The sequence below is a fragment of the Eleutherodactylus coqui genome, chromosome 3, assembly GCF_035609145.1.
Source record: "Eleutherodactylus coqui strain aEleCoq1 chromosome 3, aEleCoq1.hap1, whole genome shotgun sequence".
NCBI lineage: Eukaryota > Metazoa > Chordata > Amphibia > Anura > Eleutherodactylidae > Eleutherodactylus > Eleutherodactylus coqui.
In genome coordinates, this window is record NC_089839.1 from 187,354,209 (window position 1) to 187,371,814 (window position 17,606).

The 17,606-nt window shown below is 44.7% G+C and overlaps 1 protein-coding gene across 11 annotated transcripts in view; it reads right to left on the reverse strand.

Annotated features, from left to right (window-relative positions):
- The window catches only part of MAGI1 (membrane associated guanylate kinase, WW and PDZ domain containing 1), a 580,752-nt gene that overhangs the window by 108,771 nt on the left and 454,375 nt on the right, over positions 1-17,606 (reverse strand). For all 11 annotated transcript variants that reach the window (XM_066596650.1, XM_066596655.1, XM_066596652.1 and 8 more), the window contains 2 exons: positions 8,770-8,827; positions 5,575-5,657 (listed from right to left, as the gene is read on the reverse strand). In XM_066596650.1, the coding sequence (XP_066452747.1) occupies positions 5,575-5,657; positions 8,770-8,827 (141 nt within the window). The remainder of the gene's footprint in view (positions 1-5,574; positions 5,658-8,769; positions 8,828-17,606) is intronic.

The window sequence follows — 17,606 nt, forward strand, 5'->3', positions numbered from 1 at the left end:
TCCACCTATCCATCCATCTCATATCCATCCACCTATCCATCCATCTCATATCCATCCACCTATCCATCCATCTCATATCCATCCACCTATCCATCCATCTCATATCCATCCACCTATCCATCCATCTCTTATCCATCCACCTATCCATCCATCTCTTATCCATCCACCTATCCATCCATCTCTTATCCATCCACCTATCCATCCATCTCCTATCCATCCACCTATCCATCCATCTCATATCCATCCACCTATCCATCTACCTATCCATCCATCTCATATCCATCTACCTATCATCCATCCCATATCTACCTATCCATCCATCCATCTTATATCTATCCACCTGTCCATCCATGTCATATCTATCTATCTACCTATCTCATATCTACATATCTCTCATATCTACCTACCTATCTCATATCTACCTACCTATCTATGAATCCATCTAATATTTATCTTATATCTACATACCTATCCATCTCATATCTAACCATCTACCCATCACCCATCACCAATCTACCCATCACCAATCTACACTTATAATCTACAATCATATCTATCCCATATCTACCTATCTATCCATCCATCCATCTCATATGTATCTCATATCTACCTATCTAATATCTACCTATTCATCTATCTCATATCTATCTACCTATCCATCCATCTTATATCTATCTACCTATCCATGTATCTATCTATCTAGCTCATATCTAACTAGCTCATATCTACCTACCTATCTCATATCTACCTATCTATCTCATATCTACCTACCCATCTATCTCATATCTATCCATCTATCTATCCATCTAATATTTATCTCATATCTACATACATATCTATCTCATATCTAACATCTACCCATCACCAATCTACACTTATAATCTACAATCATATCTACCTACCTATCCATCCATCCAGCTAGCCATCTCATATTTATCTCATATCTACCTATCTATCTAATATCTACCTATCCATCTCATATCTGTCTACCCATCAATCCATCTCATATCTACCTATCCATTTATCTATCTATCTCATATCTACCCACCTATCTCATATCTAACTACCTATCTAGCTCATATCTACCTATTTCATATTTACTTACCTATCTCATATCTACCTACCTATTTATCTCATATTTATCCATCTATCAATCCATCTATCTATTCATCCACTATTTATCTCATATCTACATACCTATCCATCTCATATCTAACATCTACCCATCCATCCACCTACCTACCTTATCCATCCAACCACCTTCCTATCCATCCAACCACTTTCCTATCCATCCAACGACCTACCTTATCTTTCCATCTAGCTTCTTTAACCATTCACCCACCTACCTATCCATCATCTTACCTACCGATCCATCCATCCCTCTACCGATTCATCCATCCATCACTCTACCTATCCATCCCTCTACCTACCTTATCCACCCACCTATCCATCCATCTACCTATCCATGCATCCATCCACCCACCCGCCTACCTTATCCATCCACCCACCCGCCTACCTTATCCATCCACCCACCCGCCTACCTTATCCATCCACCCACCCGCCTACCTTATCCATCCACCCACCCGCCAACCTTATCCATCCACCCACCCGCCAACCTTATCCATCCACCCACCCGCCAACCTTATCCATCCACCCACCCGCCAACCTTATCCATCCACCCACCCGCCAACCTTATCCATCCACCCACCCGCCAACCTTATCCATCCACCCACCCGCCAACCTTATCCATCCACCCACCCGCCAACCTTATCCATCCACCCACCCGCCAACCTTATCCATCCACCCACCCGCCAACCTTATCCATCCACCCACCCGCCAACCTTATCCATCCACCCACCCGCCAACCTTATCCATCAACCCACCCGCCAACCTTATCCATCCACCCACCCGCCAACCTTATCCATCCACCCACCCGCCAACCTTATCCATCCATCCACCCGCCAACCTTATCCATCCATCCACCCGCCAACCTTATCCATCCTTCCACCCGCCAACCTTATCCATCCATCCTTCTACCTTATCCATCCATCCTTCTACCTTATCCATCCTTCTACCTTATCCATCCTTCTACCTTATCCATCCTTCTACCTTATCCATCCTTCTACCTTATCCATCCTTCTACCTTATCCATCCTTCTACCTTATCCATCCATCCTTCTACCTTATCCATCCATCCTTCTACCTTATCCATCCATCCTTCTACCTTATCCATCCATCCTTCTACCTTATCCATCCATCCTTCTACCTTATCCATCCATCCTTCTACCTTATCCATCCATCCTTCTACCTTATCCATCCATCCTTCTACCTTATCCATCCATCCTTCTACCTTATCCATCCATCCTTCTACCTTATCCATCCATCCTTCTACCTTATCCATCCATCCTTCTACCTTATCCATCCATCCTTCTACCTTATCCATCCATCCTTCTACCTTATCCATCCATCCTTCTACCTTATCCATCCATCCTTCTACCTTATCCATCCATCCTTCTACCATATCCATCCATCCTTCTACCTTATCCATCCATCCCTCTACCTTATCCATCCATCCCTCTACCTTATCCATCCATCCCTCTACCTTATCCATCCATCCCTCTACCTTATCCATCCATCCCTCTACCTTATCCATCCATCCCTCTACCTTATCCATCCATCCCTCTACCTATCCATCCATCCCTCTACCTATCCATCCATCCATCCCAATCTACACATCCATCTATCCATCCACCTATCCACCTACCTCGCCACCTATCCATCCATCCATCTTCCTATCCATCCATTTATCTTCCTATCCATTCATCTACCTATTCATCCATCTACCTAGCTACCTATATACATCCATCTACCTACCTATCCACCCAACTACCTAGCTACCTACCCATCTACCGAACTATTCATCCATGTACCTACCTAGCAAGCTACCTATCCATCTATCCACACTGACTGGCCACTTTATTTGAAATATCGGTCTTTTTACAATTGCTGCTTTCCTGTATAGAAATTAGACCTATAATGCCAGAGTGAAGTATAAAATCACATGACCAGTTTTCCATGGATCAGTTTCCATGTAAATCCACATTAGATGGGAAAATCCAGCGATCTGAACAACTTCCAATAAGGTCTGGTCATCGGTGCTAGACTAGCCAGGGCCAGGATTTCACACACTGTCAACCTTGTAGGGTTTTCACATGGAGTCCTAGGGAGAGTATACTGAGAATGGTGTGACTGATAAAAAAGCTCTACTGAAAAGGAACTGTGTGGACATAACCAACTCGTTGCCAAAAGGGGTCAGAGGAGGATGTGAAGAATAGTTCTGGTGAACAGGTGCTGCACAGTTGAGGAAATAGAAACTAAACACAACGTTGGTGTTCCAACTAATGTGTCCAAATGCACAACTCATCGTTCCTTAGGACGGATGGGCTATAACATCAGATGACCAGTTCCAGCGCCATTATTAAAGAAACAGAAAGACAAGACTCCAGTGGACAATGCAGTGCAAAAATTGTATCACTGAGCAGCAGAAAAACATCACATGACAAGATAAATCCAGATTTCTGTTGCACCATACTGATGGGAGGTCAGAATTTGGCACAAGTAGCATGAATTGATGAACCCTTCCTGCTAGGTTGGTGAAGGTGCAGGGGTGGAGTAATGGTGTGGGGAATGTCTTATTTGTACATCCCAGGTCTTCTTATTCCTATAGATGGACTCCATGAGGTATTGCTGAGGTTCTGAGGGCCAAAAGAGGTCTAACATCCTACTGGATGGGTGTGTATAACAAAGGGAGCATTGTGAGAAAATGTATTCTCTTATTTACAATAGTTTGAGGAGTATCAATACAGAGAACTAACAATAAAAGGCTTCCCCAGGAATATATAAATGTGGCCAACACATCTCTACATTACATACCATCTAGGGTTAAAATTCTGTATTAATACACAGTACCGTGGAACAGTTTAGGCAGGTGGGGAAAAATGCTGCAAAGTAGAAATGATTTTAAAAAATGGAAGGAATTTGATTGAAGAACAAGGAAGTGATGATATGGCCCCACAGAGTTCTGATCTCATCATCATCCAGTCTGTCTGAGATTACATGGAGACAGAAGGATTTGAGTGAGCCGACATCCACAGAAGATCTGTTGTTAGCCCTCCCAAGATGCCTGGAACAACTCCCTGCCGAGTTCCCTCAAAAACTGTGTGCAAGTGTACCTGGAAGAATTGTTGCTGTTGTGAAGACAAAGGGCAGTCGCGCCAAATATTATTGTAATTTAGGCCGCCTGCACATGGGTGGATTTGCATTGCAATATCTGGAGTGGACCCCTGCCTGCAGATTCTGCAGCTAATGCCGGCCATAGCTTGCTATGGCAAAACGCGATTTCCTTTACACGAGCGGAAATCTATTGCGATTTTCCACTCGCAGAAAAGAAATCGCAGCATGCTGCGATTCAATGCAGCCTCTGTGTGGACAGCTTTCATTGAAGTCAATAAAAGCCGTCCGTCCTGCGACCTTTCCACAATCATCATTGCGGAAAGGTCGCTGGATCCGCAGGCATCGCCTAGTGACGATGCGGCATAAACTGTAATGTGCATGTGCAGCGATGCGCCGGCCACACATCTGTAATACAGATCCAGACAGGTATGTGAGGGTCACCGGCTGGGCACAGGGTCGGATTCCGCTGCAGGATCCCGCATGTGGAATCTGATCCGGCCATGTGCAGGCGGCTTTACATTTCTCTTTTGTTCAGTCACTTTGCATTTTGTTAATGGACAAAAATAAACTTTTAGCACTTCTAGCTCTGAAAGCATTCTTACTTTGTAGCATTTTTTTTCACAGCTGCCTAAAACTTACACAGTACTGTAGTCTTCTATACGGCTGCATAAAATAAAGCAAGGAGTGCGCTCTCAAGCAGAATTTAAAGGGACTGTCCATGTTTGATAGAAGGGTCCTTGACAACAAGGGCCCCTTACAGGGGCAGGTAATCCAGTGCGAATGTGAATGATTGTTGCTCAGTATAAAAGCATGTCCCAACTGAACGATGAATAATAGTTCATTCAGTTTCTGCATGCATAAAAACTAAACGAAGATCAGCCCGTGTAAATAGGCAGTCCTTCATCTATGAGCCCTGCTATACGGGATTCTCCTGTATAAAAGCACAGGAATGATCATCGTTGGGACAACCTGTTGGACATCTGCGCCCCACACGACCTTAAGCTGATCACAGAGAATCCTGCTGCTGGATCCCTCAAGTGATTAGTTGTAGTTTGCAATTTCCCTACAGTGCCTCCACAGGAGAAACTAAGCATAACACCTTTTTAATATAAATCAATGGGATGTCCTGGTACAATATGGATGTGTTGGGTCCTCCAGTGCGAGAAACACTCTTTGTAGCTAATAGATAACAGACTGACATGATGGTCCATCTCTATTTTGAGTCCGAATTTCTAAGTAGGGTATTTTTCTAAACCATACAACCCCTTTAACACACATCATAGTAAGAACCTTCTCCTTATTTATGAAGGAAGCACCATTATGCAACCAGAGACGGACTTACCTTCTGTCTGCTGTTGTCCAAGCTGTTTCTTGCGTTTGGCTTCGAGGACAGGATTTTCATACTGTGTTTTCCTGTTTATGTGACTGAAGGAAGACAATGATGTCACTAATAGCGTCTCCTGAAGGACAGGAATTAGGCTGCTTCACTCCTGGACTATCAGGATGTTTACGCAGCCATAACAGTGAAAACAAATGTAACAAACAAGTACCAAAAATAACTAACAGGATAACGCAGGCAGCCGCCATATTATGGCTCCGTAAGAGTCCTTCTATGGAGTTTTTTGTAACTCTGTACGAAGCCATATGAGCGTACAAAGAGGTTTTGGCGTTTTCACTTTCTGGGCTGTCTTAGACTGTATGTACATGGACAAGGAACTCATGTGAGTTTCGTCCAATGCGATATAGATGGAAGTCGCATGAGTAATTACTAATGAGCCCATTATTTTCAATAAGTCTGTAACTGGGCATTTTGCTCTTGGACCGAGAGTCCCAAATCGCAGCATGTCCTATTTTTGGGCCATTCTTGTTCAAAAATTGCTCATTACTTCCTATAGGTACGTGAAAAAAAATCCCCAGTGTAAAAGGATCATGCTCTATTGTACTGTTCTCCAACTTGTGGCTGCCAGGGCATGATGGGAGTTATAGTTTTGCAACAGATGCAGCAGCACAGGTTGCAGATCACTGCTCTATTAGATGCTGTGGGTACCAAATTTCCATCATAAAAGTCAATGGAGACTGAAAAATTGCATCCATACAACTGGATTTTTTTTTCCTAGAACCAGCGCCACAGTTGTCCATAGTATTGTGTTGGGTACTGCAACTCACCTGCGTTCACTCTAAAGCAACACTCCAGTTCCAGAACAAAATCAGAATGGGGAGTTGTGTTGCCTGGTGTCATGCTTTGCACTGGTTCACCTGCCAATCTTCATACTTCCATATGAGGATAGGTCATCAATAGTAAATGCCCCTAAAACCCCTTTAATCCTACATGCTGCCAATGCAAGCTATGTCGTAAGAAGAAGGGTATGCCCTTGTCAGGTGATGCTTCTTAGTGAATCACAAGGCAAATAAGTTGCCTATTCTTAGGGCGAAGAAACTTTACATGACAAATGTGGATAATTCCGTTCTGCAGTGGCCTCGCCTATAGGTGTTTTTACACGGAACGATTATCATTTGGAATCCTGCGATCCAGCGGGAATCTGACCGGTTATCACTTAGTGTAAATGCATGCCGCGACTGAACTACGAACGAGAATTTGTTCGTTTCTAATTGATCATTAGGTTTCTGCATGCAGAAAACTGACATATGGATCGGTTTGTGTAAACAGGCAACTGTCACTTATGAACAACTGCCTGTTTATTGTGAATGAAGGCGGGCAGAACGATCCCCGGCCTGCTCCACCACCATTCAGTCAGCCATGCTCATTGCTGTGTGAAAGCGCAGAAACGATTATTGCTGGGACGACCTGTTAGGCATCTGAGCCCTACAGATCGTCCCATGTAAAAGAGAGTCTTAAAACAGTACACACTGTAGTGATTGGCCATGGCTACTTACGTGAGCTGTTTAAGCCAAGCAGAATGCAGCATGCAGTATCTGAATATTGAAGCACAAAGTGCAACGACTAGTGATGGGAGTGCCATGACCAGGTTGGAAAAATGAACAGGTTCCCCAGGAAGAGGTGAACTGGGAAAAGAATGACACCAGACTCTACCTCCTCTCCTCTTGCCCTTGCTGTTGGGATCCCCCAGGGCTCGGTCCTCTCCTCTTCAATATTTACACAGCCCCTAATGGACCAACTATCAGGAGTTTTGGCTTTCAGTACCATCTCGATGCCGACAACACCCAGTTATACACCTCCTCCTGCGACATCACAGCAACATTCTTCTAGAACGCCACCGACTGTCTGTCTGCTGTTTCTAACACTATGTCCTCTTCATACCTAAAATAAACCTCTCAAAAAACTGACCTACTGGTCTTTCCATCCTTCTCTAACCGACCTCATCCTGACATCTCCATCTCAGTATGTGGCACTACCATAACTCCCAAACAGCACACCTGCAGTCTTGGGGTTATTTTAGACTCTGATCACTCCTTTACCCCCTATATCCAATCCCTTGCCCGAACCAAGAACAAGCTAAAAGCACTCACGGTTGCCCTCAGCCCCTCCTGGCTCGATTATTGCAGCTAGCTGCTGATTGTCCTCCCGGCGCCAGTCTCTCTCCAATCTATCCTGAATGCGGCACCAAGGCTCATCTTATTGTTCAGCCGCTACTCTGACACCTCTGCCCTGTGCTAGTCACTGTACTGGCTTCCCGTCAAATACAGAATTCAATTCAAACTCACTACCCTCATCCATAAAGCTCTCCATAGCACTGTGCCGCCCACCATTGCTTCCCTCAGCTCAATCCATCACCAAGCCCGGGCCCTGCGCTCTGCTAATGAAATCAGACTGAGTGCCCCTTTAACTTGAACCTCTCATTCCCGCTTCCAAGACTTCTCCAGAGCAGCACCAGTCCTCTGGAACGCACTACCCCAAACTATCCAGGCAATCCCTGACACACAAAACTTCAGGCGTGCTCTAAAAATGCACCTCTTCAGGGAGGCATATCACATCTCCTAAACCAAACGCCTCTGTACTCCACCTGATAACATGCTTCCTGTCATACCGACTGCAACCCCTGCTAGCCGTAATCAATCACCCCTTGTGGTCATACCGACTCAGCCACCACACGGCTTAAGTCTGACCATTGCTTATGTGTATAGCATCCCTCACTCTCCACCTTGCCATACCGTGCACATCTCCAGCCCCTTTACCTTCTGTATCACCCCATTACTTGTAATATGTAAGCTCGTTGGAGCAGGACCCGCACCCCTACTGTCTCCATCAACTGATTACTATATGTAACCGTGGTTTTGTATCTTTGTTTTTTGTTTCTGATCTCCCTGTCTTGCAAGCTCTGCGGAATATGTTGGCGCTATATTAATAAAAACTATTATTATAATAATGGTCTCTGGACAAATTTTTCCCTGGGTTGAAAAGTTGCTTTAATGGGGAAGAGCTACAGTTTCCGATACAGCCCATGGACAAGAGTGGCGCAGTTTCTGGAAAAAAACGTTTTTTGTCATCCTATAACATATTCATGAATACATCTATTTACAGCTACCAGTCTATAGAGGCCGCCGTATGGCTACTTACTCTACATAGTAGACTCCATAAACAGGGTCTTCGATCTTCTCCCACCCAGCAGGCAATTCTAAGAATGAAAGAAGAAAGATGGTTTATATCGATACACACTATATACAGAGCATAGGTATGAATCAGGCTGACAGTCATGTTTATAAAGAGTCGAAGGAAGCAGGAATTGGGGCAGGTGGAGTCTTTAACTGCATGGACACCTTCTTCACCAAAAGATAAGCAGTGCTGGATTGTAGAATTACCACTTATCTCAACTACTCCCTAGACAATATAATCTGATGTCTATGGCTCACTGCTAGACTAGAGGAGGCAAGCCGAGGCCTCCTATTATAGGAGCGGTGCGCGCCATTATGATATAAAAATCCGTAAGCGGGCGTTTAGATGGAATGAATATCGTTCAAAAAAATCGTTCAAATCAGCGAAAATGAATGATAATTCATCAGTCCAAGCCAATGACTGAATGATGAACAAGTATCACACACTTCTTGTTCGTCATTCATTTTCTGCAGGCATGTAAAAATTATCGTTGGCTCGTTCCGTTTAAACAGCGTTCGGTCACATTAGCCAACGTAAAAGACTGAATGATACTAAGCAGATTTAATTGAACAAGTCAACGATGCATCTGCCTGTCTAAACAGGCTGAACGAGAGCGAGCGAGCTAGCGGTGACATCACTCTCTCATCCAAACGAGAATCGTCTCGTCTAAGAGGACCCTAAGTAAACATCAAGTACTAATAATAATGAGTATGGATATGCATATCCTGCCACTAAATCTTTTTGCCCTGCAGGCCGGATTCGCACGAACATAAGCATATTTATCTATGCATTTGTGCCACTTTTTTGCAGAATGGGCACTGCGTACTTGTGCGCACAGGTGCATGTTTTACTGTACTTTTTGCGTGCGCAAATCATGTGCATTTGTGCTTGCAAAAAAAAGGCAACCAAGCTTGGAGTCAATGAAATGGGCAAGTTAATCAGTTCAATATGGGCAATTTGGGTGCACATACACGTAAAAAAAATAAAAGCATGGTACGTATTTTTTGTGTGAATGAAATGCGCCCGCAAAATACATGCTTGTGAATTAACCCATTGAAACCAAGGTTTCTATTCTCCATGCCTTGTGCGCGCACATTTTTCATGCGCAAATGCGTATGTGTGAATAAGCCCTTAAAGACTCTAAAGAACCAAACACTTCTTAGCTATTTTATGCATGTGGTAGTCTTATGGCGCTATTTTCTCTTCTTGATCTGCCATAAGTCTGTTTGCAGTTTTTTTCCTCCATGACATATAAGGCTATTCCTATAACCTTTTTTCACTGCCTTTAAAAAAAAAACAACAACTTTGTTTCATTAGGGGTAATGTATACAAAGTTAGAGAAAAGATTACCGTATGTATGTATTTTTCTGTAATTTTTTTCTTTTTACTTATTTTTGTAACTTTTTTTTTAACTTGTATGTCCCCCATGACCTCATATAAGACCACTGTTGGATATTCCAAATGTCTTTCTTATATCACAGTCTTCCACTGTACCTGGAGGATTCAATTACAGAACCAGAACATATAGGAAAAGAACCAGCAACTCTACCATGCCAGAGGGTGGTTGGCACTGGCGATCATATGATCGCCGGGTCAGGTAGGAAAAACAGCAAGGCTTCCTTTTTTACTTTTTGAATGCTATGTAGGCTGGAAAAGTGAAGACGAAGACCACTTCTGTCTTCTCATCCAGGTCCTCAGCTGCCTCTGACAGCCGAGTACCCAACCTGCTCCAGCAGGATCTTTAGACCTGTGCCATATATTTAAGATTGGGCGGGATTAAAACCAAAGACCAGCCAACGTATATTTACGGTGCTTGGTGCTTATTGGGTGAAAGTTAGCTTTATATGAGACAAATTTTGAAAGTTTGAAACAAAGTAACTCGTGAGCAACTTCTTGCTCAGTGTAAACAGATAGTTACTCATCTATGAATGACTGTGAATGGAGGCGGACGGCCAGAAGAGATCTCCAGCGCACACCACCTCCATTTACTGAACGACTATTGCTCCTGTTTGAAAGCTCAGGTGCGTTAAGTCTTGGGGGTGCTTATGTGCCCGCCAGTCGCCCCATGTAAATCCACCCTTAGCTTCAGCAGTTGGTATCTGCACTCGGGCCAGCATATAGTAAAAATATATTTTCCATGTTTCATCCTTATTTAAGCTTGTGTCTGCGGAATATTAAATTGTACCGTTTGCACAGTTGGAACAACTAATATTGTGAACCAGGAAAACGTAATCACAATATATTAACCAGTATTTTCAACAGAGTGTAGTACCTCATATTACTCTGTAGGTGGCACCAGTCTATACAAACAGGAAAAGATTTGGCATTTCAATGCTCCATATCTGTTCTAGACTCCTAACATTGCATGAGCTAAATGAGGCCGCACAGGGCGTTTTCCGTAAATGCGGAACTCTTTTGTATGATGTTACATTTCCTCGTATGGGATCCAACCATCAATTTCTGGTAAGCGGGGAATCTCTTGCAGTTTCTGCATTCATGAATATTGGACACAACTGTAAGCTCTTCTTCAGACGGAAGCATTAGCGCACATGCAAAATATATGAACAGACGCGCGCAATACGCAGCAAATAGAACCCGTTGATGTCAATAGGTTCATTCTCATTAGCGTTTTTTGCCCTTGCATTTCTCCTGCGTGCAAAAAAAAAAGGCTCTATTTTCTTGTGTATTTGCGCACCAATGGCGCCATAGAAATCAATGGACGACGTACAATGCATGCTCAAATGCGCAATATCTTTCAGAACTCCTAAAAAGCCTTTACAATCTGTGGGGTGAAGGGGGGGTTTAGTGTGCGCATGTGAACAGGCCCTGCTTGTGCAAAACGTACAGTAATTATCACAGGTACGTGCCCAAATCAACCTCGTTCATTGTGCAAGTGCCAATGCTCATCGCTAGCTCATTCGTTCGTGCTGCCTGTTTACAGATACATTGTTGGCTACGTCAAACGAGAAATCGCTCAATCACATTCGCCGTATAATTCTGTGAAATTCTGCGTGATAGAGTATCGGAAGTGTGTTCTATTGATTTCAATGGGAAAACTCGCATTGCCCTCGCACGCACATCACAAGGTAAGCGAGGCGTTAACGCTCCTATTGAAATCAATAGGCGCTGCGTTCTGAGGAACGCGAAGAGTTAGGACATGCCACGATTTTTTTAGGACATCACTTGTGTATATGACTCCAGCGATGGGGCTCATATTCGGACAAGATTTGCGCGTCTCTCGCACAAATCTCACGGCCGTATGAAAGCGGCCTAAAATGAACGATTAGTGAACGAGCCAATGATTATTTTTAGGCCTGCAGAAAATGAACGAGGAGCAAACAGCGCACAGTTATCATTCAGTCGTTGGCTGGCATTTCGACTGAATGATTATCATGTACCTTCGCTCATCTTAACGACAATCCCCTTTAAGACGCCCCATACACCTAAACAGTTTGTTTGTCCTACAACTATCTCTGCCGGCTCCTCAAAACGGATGAATGCTCAGTTCAGCCGAACATTCATGTGTTTTCTACGTGGATGGCGGAGAGCTGCAGGCGGACAGTTCTGGCGGCGACTTATGTCCAGGGGCGGCACAAAAGGGTCACGCGTTGAAATTCAAGGTATTCGCTCCTTCGTGCCTCTGATATCATCTGTTAGTAGAAGCTGGGAGCCTACTCACATACATGAATTGTCAGGTCCAGCAAAGGGCTCGTTCATACGGGCATTATCACACGCACAATTTTTGCGCTTGCAATACACAGTAAATAGAACCCATTGACTTCAATAGGTTTGTTCACATGTGCGGATTTTTCACATGATGTTCCAATGTATGAAAAAATACGCAGTATGTCCTATTTTGGTGCACCAGAATAGACATTGAAGTAAATGGGCCGCTGCAAATACACAGTGAATATGCAGAAAACCTGAGTATTTGCGCAGTAAATCAGCGGACCGTTCTGCGTACTTTTATATGTAGTGCATCTGTGCGCACAAAATATGCAAGCAAAATGTGATTTTTGGACATGTAAATCAGTGGCAAAAGAGGACCCGTCCGCCAAAGAGTGTGATGGCTGATATTGGCATGGATATCACACAACTGAAAGAAACCGGAAAACATGGAGGGAGCTCGCCTTTAGGGTCCCCGAGGGTCGTGAACGACTAAACAGCTAACAACAACAAATACGCTTCATATTTATGCGACCGAAACACACATATGCCCGCGTGATCGAGCCCAAGTCAGAGGGTTCGCACAACTGTTGTGTAATATCCATGAGGACCTTTATCTCGTCCCGTGAGCTCCTTGTAGAAGCAGATATGCAGCTCTGTTTTTGGTAAATTCTTGCCTTACCTATAAAGTAAGAATCTGGAGCATTGTTTCTTAAAAAGCAGCATTGAGCCATCCCTCTGTTACTCTTCCTGGAAACGTATGAATAAAATTACCATTTCCCTTACCAGTTGGGTGTGTCTATACGCAGTCCGGACGCGGGTAGATGTAAAGGTCCTTTTATACGGGATGACTGTTGGGCAAACGATGCCCGACACTCGTCCCTGTGTCTGTGCGCTCCCGTGCTCCTGCATGGAAGCTAGCAGAGCAGGCTGGTTCATGGAGTGGCCAGCGGGGGGGCGGGGCAGTGCAGGAGATTTCTCTCCTCTCGCTCCCCCGCCCCTCTCCACTGAGATAACACAGCGGCCATTCACTACTGAACGGCTGCTTTTTAAACTGAATGATGAGCTCATCGCTCATCGTTTATACATCATGAAAGGTCAGTGTTAAGCTGATTGTTTAGTTTAAACAGCGGCCGTTCAGTAGTGAATGGCCACTGTGTTATCTCAATGGAGAGGGGCGGGGGAGCGAGAGGAGAGAAATCCCCTGCACTTTCTCGCCCCGATGGCCGCTCTGTGACCCAACCAGCTCTGCTAGCTCCCATGCAGGAGAACGAGAGCAAGGAAACACAGGGACGAGTGTCGGGCATCGTTTGCCAACAGTCGTCCCGTGCAAAGAGACCTTAAGGGTCCGATTAAACCCAACAATTATCGTTTGAATGAATGAACGTTGTCAGCATTCGCTCGTGCCGCCTGTTTATACAGGCAGAATCATTCAATTATTCGTATTCGCTGTATGTGACTGAGAGGGACTGAACGAGCCCTGCTTAAGCCGAACGATAAGTGAACGAGCCAACAATGGGTTTTTATGCCTTCAGAAAATGGACAACGAAGAGTAAACTATTTATCGTTCCTCGTTGGCTGCAATTATCGTGCGAATCGCTCGTATGAACACATTTTTGAACGAAAATTGCTTACCACTCAGCGCTGTGCATGTAAACTGGTTATGATTCTACCATCTTGCCCACACAGCACTGAGTGGTAAGCCTTTTTTGACAAAAAACGGCATGAGCCCTTTACTTCACCTACGTATTCACCCGGTCTCGCTTAAATTTTTTATTTGGGGGGGGGGGGGTTAAGAGTGCTTTCAACAGTGGAAAAGGAAACAAAATTTGATAAATCTGCCCATAGACCACACGTCACACACAAGGCCCACTGGTCAAATCTGACTTGCCAACTCATTTTCTGTGGCCCGCCAGCCGTGCAGCATCCTAGCAGGGATTCCACTCACTCAGCCTGTAGCTCCGGTCCAGCGCCGGCAGTGCAGAGTCTGTGACTGCTGACCTCTTCTTCCTGGTGTCTGAATGTGCCGACCTGTACGCAGCTCGGATGCCGAGGAGAGAGGTCAGCAGCACAGACTCAACAGCGGCTGCTACCACCGGACTGGAGCTACAGGCTGAGTGAGTGGGATACCTGTAGGGGATGTTGCCTGGCCAAAAGGAAATAGGGGGGGTCATTATTACTACTGAGACTACAATAGAGATCACTTATTACTACTGGGCTGACTACTATAGGGGTCGCTATTACTATTGGGGTCACTATTGCTACAGGAGCTACTATTAATAAAGAGGCCACTATGGAGCTCACTATTATTGCAGGGGCCACTATGGGGGACACTCTTACTTCTGGAGCCACTATGAGGGTCACTATTGTTACAAGAGCTACTATGAGTGGGATTACTATTGTTAACGAAGCTACGATTAATACAGGGACAACTATGTAGGTCACTATTACTGCAGGGGTCACTATGAGGTACACCCTTACTTCTGAGAACACTATGAGGGTGTCACCATTGCTATTAGAGTTACTATGGGTGGTGTTACTATTGCTATAGGGGCTACTATGGGGGGAGGTCACTGCTGCTACAGGGGCCACTATGGGTGGGGTCACTATTAGTATTGGGGTCAATATGGAGGTCGTTATTGCTAAAGGAGCTACTACGAGTGGGGTTACTAATGCTACAGGGGCCACTAAGAGGGTCACTATTACTGCAGAGGCCACTATGGGTGGGGTTATTATTGCTATTGGGGTAAATATGGAGGGTCACTATTGCTACAGAAGCTACTATGGGAGAGTCACTATTACTACAGGGGCCACTAAGGGGGTCATTATTACTGCAAGGGCTACTATGGGTGGAGTCACCATTACTACAGTGGCCACTAAGGGGGTCACTATTACTGCAGGGGCCACTATGGATGGAGTCACTATTCCTACAAGGGCCACTAAGGAAGTTGCTAGTACTACTAGAGACACTATGGGGGCCACTATTACTATACAGCTTGCAATTGCAATCGGCCCGTTGAAGGCAACCATAGGGCTGATGTGGCCCTTGATGGAAAGGAGTTTGACCCCCCCTGTCATAGACTATAAGTGCTGGATATCTATCATGCTGTATTAATCGTTATTTCAGCGAGTCGCCAGCTCGAAGCGCACAGCCCGCACAATATTGCTGTGTGTGAGGAGCATATTGTACATAGGAGGAAATACAGAACACACATTTACACAGTAATAGCAGATTTTATCCACTCTGCCATAAGGGGAGGAAATCACGCAGACTAAACTCCAGCACAACACAAAACACACAAGGACTAATTAGAAGATGTTTTCATTGCCGTTTGGCTGCAGACCAGAGGCAAAACCCACTGACATATTTCCATAATCTGTTCTAAAATATTCCGGCACCCATCTCGCTCAACAAGAGGCAAGCGGAGAGGATATCGGGGAGCGCTGCACGGGTTACAGCATATAATGCAAAGCAGCAGAGGGAAAAACAATGAAATTAGCAGTAGGAACTTGTACAAGGCTGCTGTCACACCGGCGTTAGGGGCAGTTCGGGGTTTCCGTCTCGCTGCTCCGTTTTTGGAAAGAGAGAAAATGAAATAAAACAAAAAAAAAACAGATCATTTTTTTTTCTTATTGATTTCAATGGGAAAGTCTTCCTTTTCTGCCCATTCCATCAGGTTTCCGTTTTTGCGGACAGCAAAATAGTGTAGTATGCAGAAAAACAGAAACCCTGAACTCTGGCCTAACGCAGGGGTGAAGGCAGCCTAGAATAACCATTCTGGAGCATACTTTCTGAGAATTCTGCAGTTCGCTGTTCACAATAGCATTTTCCGTGGAATTTTGCCTCTAAAAACCCCATCAAAACCAGCCCCTGTGAAACCCCAAAATCCGCACGAGGAACTGCAAACGTGGAAAATTGCATTTTCACGTCACTTCTTGAGGTGTAAAAGCGATTCTGCATGTGGGAATTCCGCATTCGGATTTTGCTCATTGACGGGGCGAATCTGCACCAAAAAGCGCATCAGAAAAATGTGGATTTTGATGGTTTTAAGAGGTGGGATTCACGGAGAAAATTCCACTGTGAATTCCACTTATTAACCCTTTCCAATCCACTGTCTGACCTCTAAAGACATGCTAATTGAAGGCTGTACAGCTCCGATGTCGGAAGACGTCCAGCAGGGTATTCTTATTGTAGATTACTGGCCACTGTTGTCAGGGGCCTCTCCAGCATGTCCCACATCCCAGTACTGGCTCTAGCCAGCAGATGGCACCATTGTATAATGGCAGAAAGAAAAAGCCCCCTAGGAAACCCTGAATCCAAAATTGGATTGCAAAGGGTTAATACCCTTACTGTTATTTTATGGTGTATGGATTTATTTTACACATTAATGCAGCACATATTTCCTCCGCAGCGCCCTACATCACATGATGCCAATGACAATCTCCATAGACTATCTTAGCATATATGCGCATGTAATACACGCCAAGATACTGCTTGCCGCACTGTATGCGAGGCACAATTTTAAGTCAATGTGAAGAGTGGTACCGTATTATGCATACAGAACCCGCACGCGTAATACATGGCAGCATACATTCATGTGAGAGCTCCCTTATGGTTGCCTTCAAAGGGCAAATTGTAATTGTAAGACCCTATAGTAATAGTGACCCGCATATTGACCCCAGTTAATAGTGACCCCTCCATAGTGGCTGCAAAAGTAATAGGGTCCTCCATAGTGGCCCCAGTAGCAAGTGACCCCCATAGTGGCCCCAGTAGCAAGTGACCCCCATAGTGCCCCCAGCAATAATAGTGACCCCACAGTGGCTCCAGTAATAATACTGACCCCCATAGTGGCCCCAGTAGTAATAGGGTCCTCTGTAGTTGCCCCAGTAGTAATAGTCACTCTTATAGTGCCCCCCTGTAATGATAGTTACCCCCACCCCATAGTTGCCCCAGTATTAATAGTGCTCCCCCTGTATCGGCCCAAGTACTAATAAGTGAACCCCATAGTAGTCTAAGCAGCAATAGCGACCCCCTATTGGTCTCTGGTAGGGCAGCATCCAAATGGTGCAAATTTTGACTCCGATTTTAGTGCCGAGCAGCATCAAAATCTGCAATGCAAAATATATTGTCGATA